The 8,138-nt window shown below is 34.5% G+C and overlaps 1 protein-coding gene and 1 long non-coding RNA gene across 2 annotated transcripts; one reads left to right on the forward strand and one right to left on the reverse strand.

The window, feature by feature from the left end:
• Positions 1–2,648: 2,648 nt before the first annotated feature.
• Positions 2,649–3,830, reverse strand: LOC130051165 (uncharacterized). The gene is made up of 2 exons (XR_008799539.1): positions 2,910–3,830; positions 2,649–2,695 (listed from the first exon to the last, which is right to left on the reverse strand). It is a non-coding gene; the product is annotated as an uncharacterized LOC130051165 (long non-coding RNA).
• Positions 3,831–3,967: 137 nt separating this feature from the next.
• Positions 3,968–7,792, forward strand: LOC125667466 (uncharacterized). Its single transcript, XM_056152531.1, has 4 exons — positions 3,968–4,133; positions 6,206–6,406; positions 6,648–6,698; positions 6,891–7,792. Exons 1-4 carry the CDS (start codon positions 3,968–3,970, stop codon positions 7,220–7,222), a joined length of 750 nt encoding a protein of 249 aa, XP_056008506.1. The 3' UTR covers positions 7,223–7,792.
• The last annotated feature ends 346 nt before the right edge of the window (positions 7,793–8,138 follow it).

The following is an 8,138-nucleotide window of genomic DNA, read 5'->3' on the forward strand; positions in this document are numbered from 1 at the left end:
AGGTCAAAAGGTCAAAGGTCAATCTACTCTGGACTTGGCACACTGGTACATCCTAAGGGGTAGATGACCCCTATTGATTTCGAGGTCAAAGGTCAAGGGTCAAACTGGGCATAGGAATATACTGACCATTCAATGTCTAGAGAACCCTTTGCTTGACAGACATCAAACTTGGTATGCCAGTACATCTACAGAAGAAGATGACCCCTATTTATTTTGAGGTCACATGTTTAAAGGTCAAGGGTCAAACTGGACATAGGAATATACAGTCCGTTCAATATCTTGAGAACCCTTTGCTTGACAGACATCAAACGTGGTACACTGGTACGTCTTCAGGAGAAGACGCCCCTAGTGATTTTCAGATCACATGGTCAAAGGTCAAGGGTCAAACTGGACATTGGAATATACTGTCTGCTCCATATCTTGAGAACACTTTGCTTGACAGACATTAAACTTGGTACACTGGTACATCTTCAGGAGAAGATGACACCTATTGATTTTGAGGTCTCGTGGTCAAAGGTCAAGGGTTAAACTGTACATAGGAATATACTGTCCGCTCAATATCTTGAGAACCCTTTCACCGTGTACAATGCCACATGCGGGGACCGTGATCGGTGTAGCGCGGGGATGTGAATTCGAAGCGAAGAAAGTAGGTCAATAAGTATTCAAAGACTGATTGTGTTTAATCAAAATAAATCTAGATAGCCAAAAGTATTGCATGGAAGACAGTGGTTATTGGCAAGCTAGCACTAGCAACTGGGGAGTTTAGAACTCTTTGGAAATACCCAAACACTTCGACAATATACAAGTAGGGTAGGCGCCGGGTATATTTTTCGGTGTATTTAATGAGAAATCTCCACTCCTACTGCATAAACTCCAAAGTTTTTTTGACCAGAAACATTACCTTTTTATGGGACTCAATATTCGACTGAAAAAAAACCCAACACAAAATCATGATATGCCGAGTATTTGACTGAAAACCCTGTGTGGCGTAGGGGGGGGGGTGAAAATCTTGTGGCGTAAGGGGGCCGAGAATCCTTTTAACGTAAGCAAAGTTTCTCACTAAAATACACATCTTCAGCACAGCGAATATTGTCTTTATTCAAAATTATATGGAAAATTCTCAAATCATTTTGTTCAAAGTAAAATCACAGTGTATGATTGACTGTTATCTATATGTTTAAACTTGTGTGTGTTTTGCAGAGTAAAACTGATTGCATGTAGAGGAAATCATGGAATCCCAACCAAACAAGCACATATATACGATTTCTGTGAGAAATATTATATGCGTCAAAATCAAACTTAAGGCATTTTTCACAGTGCAGAGCAAGATATTTCCCCCTGAATACAGGTGGCGCATAACACAATATACTGTTATATAAAAAACCTATGACTTTTCAACGCTTTACACGACCATTTCTCACGATAAATTAAAGACTAGACTTTTTGACATCACAGGCAGTTGCTTCTTCAACAAAAATAGAAAACGGAAATAATCATATCTAGTGATCGGTCATCCAAAAAATTACTTTGTTAAACACCATGTACTCTGATTCCACGCACAAGTAATCTGAAGTTGATATAAAAAAAAAAATGCTACAGTTCCTCGTTGACAATTCTCTTCATCATGGTATTTGGTGATCAGGTCTTCCAACAGTCTGTTGGAATTCCCATGGGCACGAATTGTACTCCTTTCTTAGCTGACCTGTTTCTATATTCATATGAAGCAGAATTTATTAAAAAAACGTCTATGTGAGAAGAAAAAATCTCTAGCTGTGGCCTTCAATTCGACATTTAGATATATCGACTATTAACAATAAGAACTTTCATTCAAATGTTGATTCGACATATCCCTGTGAGCTTGAAATAAAAGACACCACAGAGTCGTCCACTTCTTCTGCTTCATACTTAGATATTTTATTGAAAGTAGACATTAACGACAAACTGACAACTCAACTGTATGACAAACGGGATGAGTTCAGCTTCTCCATCGTCAACTTCCAATATTTATGTAGTAATATTCCATTATCACCTGCATATGGTGTTTATATCTCTCAACTGATTGACACGCAAGAGCTTATTGTGCTGTGTATGGTCAGTTTTTAAAACGAGGCAAGCTATTTACAAACAAGTTGAGGGTATGACCCATCTTTGCAAGCCAAGTGTCTGATAAACTTACTCATATATTGTATTGTATACATCTGTATATCGTATTGTGTAGTTCTCTTTAATTGTATACAATACTCAAGTAAGCTGTCTTGAATATATAACATTTGTATATGGTATGCATGTGTACATATTGTGGTATCATGTATTTATTTTTGTGTATACTATAAATAAGCTGTCTTAAACACTTAGGGTACAAGACTGCCAGTCTGATAGACTTGGCTCAGGCACCGTCCCTTGGTACCCTCTGTGTTTGTGACAACATTTTATAATATTGTTTTACTTTACTTCCCATATAGCACACTTATTGTACAGTACATTTCCAATCAGTATTGTGATGAGAATTCAATACCTATGTCAATGTAGAAACCCTTAACGTGTATATGGTACACATGTGTAAATTGTATCATGTAGTTATAATGTTTTTAATTGTTAATTTGTATATGTGTAACCGGTCTTGAGTATAAGAATAATCCACAAGATGGTTAAGGTCGTAGATTCGTTTACTTTTTGGAAACAATGAAAACAAACCCTATAACAACAATAAAAACATATAAGGACAAATACAATACAAAGACAAAAGACACTATCGAACATATGATATATGCAACGATACAAATATATATATATTGGTCATCATTTTATCGTCAAAGGACATAACTCTCTGAACCATCAATTATAAGTAATTGATATTAAAAAAATGAATATAATGTACTGCAGTGAATTGCATATGTACATGTACATACCAGTTTATGGAACTGAGCTACAGCTTCCGAAATCAAGGTGAACTGCTTAAAACTCTTATGATGACCTATTGAAGAATTTACTAAAATACTAAATTCTGTACACATATATCACTCTGCGCATTTATATTACTTAAAACTCATTATTTACTTAAAGAACAGAAATTATGTTTTTCCACAATTCTACTTTCAGTAAATCTTTCACTCACGACTTGCACACAAGTTTTATGAATAAAGAAAAGTTTAATTACTTATTTAAATTCATTACTTGCTTTTAATCATATAGTAAAACTATCAGCTACTTACAGTTGTTGGTGTTAGCAAATCCTCTATAAATTAAATATATATTTTATGCTTATTTAGAACTCAATAGTGGCAACACCCTTTGGAATCTCTTTCAAAACTAGATTTTCCTGAACTATTTCATAAAAAGAACTCAGGAATTCCCGCCAGGAATTCCTATTGGCTAGAACAAAATACTAAGACCAATCAGATGACAGAACAAGTATGACACCTAAGAGGTACATGAACTAATCCGAGTTATGTTCTAACTGGACCCTTACGGATTAAACCATTATATTTAAAAGGGGTGTTTAGGTTTCTTTAACACACAACACAAAGTTAGTAAGTAGCGCAGCGCAATATGTATTGAAGTGAATAAATGTGAATGGCAATATAAAAATATAAAACTAAACTAAGTACAACTACCACAAACTCCACCCAGTTGAGAAATGACGGCCTCGTCATTTGCTACAAATAGTTAGGAAAGATAATACTCCATAAAAAATAGTTGACTTAAATTTTATTTACATAATCTGAAAAGCATTTCAATAAAAGAGTTCTCTCTTCAGGTCGATGTGTGACCTCTAGCATTTCCCTGAATGTCTCTAAATCCTTGCTTCTCCTGTCATGGGTAACCTGATATATATGATTGGTGAATAAATAAATAAATATTCCATTAATGAGAGTAAGCGAATGGAACGTGAAGATGGGTATAACCCCCAAAACCCAACAACCTATATATGTACCTTAGTATTTATCACTCTTTCCAGCACAGCATTATGTCGGCACCCATTCAAGAAGAACTGAGGGATCTTGTCAGTACTGAGAGGGACAAGGAATATGTGAGGATTGTTCAGAGGATTACCTGCAGTGAGCAGTATCGTGGCAGAATATCTCAACAAGATATAACTAGAGCCATTCAGTATCTTAACAATCTCCCAGGAGGTTTGTTTCTTTAAATCATTACATGTAAATGTCTAAGAATATTTAAATACTATGTGTATAACTACAATGCTATACAGATATTGACCTAAAATGAGGGCAGTATATGTTTGTTAGTCCTGACGACGAAAGTATTGCCCTAGCCCATTTTTTCATTGTAAAATTTTGTTTGTAAATCACTTTTTTATCAGACAATAGCTGTTTTGTTACATCTAGTCTTTTGTTAAGACATCAACTTGATTATTCTCCACTCTTACAGGGAGAGACATATTGTTTTTGTACTTTCCATCTGTTTTGTCCGTCTGCGTGGCCGTCTGTCACAAAATCTTGTGAACACCTCTCCTCCTATATGGTTTATTGGATAGACTGGAAACTTTGTACAATGCTTCATTGCCATATGTAGATGTGCATATTATTGGGACAGGAGGATCCAATTATTTTCCTAAAAGTTATAGTGGATCTAAGAGGGGTGGAGGATGTAAAATAACTTGTGAACACTTCTCCTATATGGCTTATGATCGGATAGATTTGAATTTTGTACAATGCTTTATTGCCATTTGTAGATATGCATATTTGTGGGACCAGAGGATCCAATTATTTTCGTGAAAGTTATAGTGGATTTAAGAGGGATGGATGATGTTAAAATAGCTTGTGAACGCTTCTCCTTCTATATGGCTTATCGTATAGACTTGAAATTTTGCACAATACTTCAATGCCATTTGCACATATTGTAGGGACAGGAGGATCCAATTGTTTTCCTTAAAGTTATAGTGGATCTGAGGGGTGTAGGGTGTAAAATAGTTTGTGAACACTTCTCCTATGTGGCTTATGGGAGTTCGTAATGTCTATATGTTCCTGCTCATGCTTTCTCCTCCATACGATGTAGTACATGTCCATTTTACAACGATTTGAGAAAGAAATATATTAAGGGTTTCTATTACACAAAACCAAGTGTCTTTAAATTAGTTAAGCTCCTTAGTGTAGACAATACTGAAGAACTCAATAACTTGGAAAATTCTTAATACAAGCTGTGAAAATACAAAGTTTAGCAGTGTAAGTCAATAATGTAATTGTTGTATTTTTCTAATAACATATATATCTCATAATGTGATTACATGTATATTATCTTATATTTGTTATTTCCTCTCCTCTTATCTTCTCCTGTCCACTCACCCGTTGTTATTTCATACAATTAGATATATTGTGTATATATATGTACATTTACTAGATGTATTCCGATGAGTTGTATAACTCAAGGACAATAATTTAAAGAATTGAATTAAGGAAGGTTTCATTTGGAGCATTTCCAATTCGGGGAGCTGGGGAGACATTTGTTTTTCATAAAAACAATCTCCAGTTTTAAAATTGACCATATTCCATTCCTTGTATCCAATTCATGTGTGGTATATTATAGCTATTAATTCATATGAGCAATGCAAAGTAACTTGAACATTATTGGCTTGAATCAGCACAAACGCAGTATCAGTCTGAAAATTTATGACATTGGATTGGGTTCGAATCACAGGATGGCCTATTGCATTTTCTCCCTCGTACAAAGGGTTCCATGACCGGCTTCTGCAACTGATAAATGAGAAGCCCTGCTGGTAGCCTTAGTGTCAGGAGATAAAGATCCTGCATTATGAGTCTTTGGAATGAAAGAGAAATGTGGCAGTCAGCGAAGTTCAATCTCTGGGATCCAGATTGATCAGTTGGAAGACTAGACTTATAGATTCAGGTTAAACCCAGTCAGGTCCATTTCATCTTCTCTTTTCCTGTTACAATACATACATGTGTAACTTCATTTCATCTTCTCTTTTCCTGTTACAATACATACATGTGTAACTCCATTTCATCTTCTCTTTTCCTGTTACAATACATACATGTGTAACTTCATTTCATCTTCTCTTTTCCTGTTACAATACATACATGTGTAACTTCATTTCATCTTCTCTTTTCCTGTTACAATACATACATGTGTAACTCCATCATGCTAGTAGCTACTAGCTGCTCATGAAGTTACACATGACTAGTGGTAACAGTCATTCTTTTTTTGATTAATTATGTTTAATCCATAGGCATTGAAAGACACAGGGAAGGAATCAAACTATTTGGGGCTGTTCAGCACATTCTGCTGATGAGAGACAAAGGTCGCCAGAATGTGAATGGCATGCCTGTTGAATATTCAATGGAGGAGCTTCAACAAATCTTGGTGGAGGGAATTGGATATCCAGTGGAGGATGTGAGAAGAATAGTAGAAGAGTGTGTTTATAAAAGAGGTAAATAAACTTGTTATAGCTTGGTAATGGGTTATTTGGCCAAGTTCGATCAAGGTCACTTGGAATAAGATACTAAAGGAATATTTCTAAGAGTCACAACTATGGGATGTAGAGATATTCAAAGATTGCTAATGATCAAACAGTTTGTCTTGACATGGGATCATGGTCAATTCATTTAAGTCAAGGTTACTGCTGACTAGATTATGTAAAGACTATAGGGTAATGCTTCACTTCGTTACAGGTTTTCATCCTTCACCAGAAGAATTTGAAGAAGTGCACAGTACCATGAAAGGTAATATAGGTAAATAATTTCTTTCATGTTTTTATACAGTTTAACATAAAGGTTATATGAATTACATATATGTTAAATCTTGATTCGACCTACCTAAGAAAAACTATGAATTTAAGTACATCAATTGCTGAATTGGAAATAATCTATCTTGAAGAACTATTGGTTTTTATTGTCAACGATTTGTATCTTTAGTGAAAATGGAAAATGAAATTAGTGCCAAAGATACACAGCTACAAGAGAATGCTGAAGAAATACAACGAAAAGACATCCAGCTCGAAGAAAAAATCCAGATTATTCAGGATAAGGACAGAATGTTAGGGGAACAAGAGAGAGAGAAAAATAGGTTGTTAGGGGAACAAGAGAGAGAGAAAAATAGGTTGTTAGGGGAACAAGAGAGAGAGAAAAATAGGTTGTTAGAGAAAAAGGAGAGAGACATGAGATTTGAAATGTTTAAAATAATGCTTGCATTTGTATTTGTACATTGTATTGTATTGTTCAGTCTATTAAGAATCGGGTTGTTATAAATTTATAGCATTATACTACAAGGGAATTCAATTTGTGATACCAGAGCGCCAGGGAACAAAACGTATCAAACCTTTTCTAGGTATACTGTAGTTACAGGGGTACTATAAACTGTAGATTCCGTAATTTACACGAGTAGTAGATGTCAAATTGCAAGAACCTGAATTTGCAAATGGACTGTTGATCAAGAGTTTTTGCATTTATTTCAGCAATATGAAAATAAATCCGAGTAATTTTATTTTGCAAATGGTGCTTCTTGCTAAATTACTCGATAATAAATTACTCGTGCATATCAAAAATTTTACATTAGCCTTTTCATCAATGAATCTCCATCTGTGTGAGGACTTCTAAAGCAGAAGTTAAAAACAGAAAAATGACAGGAAAATGTCCAAATGGATAGAGAGAGAGAGAAAATATGGAGTGCCAAATTAACATAAACTCAAATAATTGAAGATATCTTCAATTATTTAAAGATATCATCAATTCATTTGATGCGCGCAACAATTTAATTAAAGATCTCTTCAAATAATTAATGATATCTTCAATTCTGAATTATTGCGCGCATTAAATGAATTGATGATAGCATTAATTCTTCTGCTGAATTGATGTGCGCTTTAATTGAATTAATGATCTCTTCAAATGAATTAATGATATCAACAATTGAATTGATGCGCGCTACAATTCAATTGAAGAGAGCAATAATTGATATAATGCACGCATTAAATCAATTGATGAGAGCAATAATTGAATTGATGCGCGCATTAATTCATTTGATGAGAGCAATAATGGATTTAATGGGCGCATTAATTAAATGATTACTCTCTTCAATTGAATTAATGATATCTTTAATTCATTTGAAGAGAGCAATAATTCTTTTAGAGAGAGCAACTAAATAATTAAAGATATCTTCAATTCAAC

This window comes from Ostrea edulis, unplaced genomic scaffold (assembly GCF_947568905.1).
Source record: "Ostrea edulis unplaced genomic scaffold, xbOstEdul1.1 scaffold_67, whole genome shotgun sequence".
In the NCBI taxonomy this organism is placed as follows: Eukaryota; Metazoa; Mollusca; class Bivalvia; order Ostreida; family Ostreidae; genus Ostrea; species Ostrea edulis.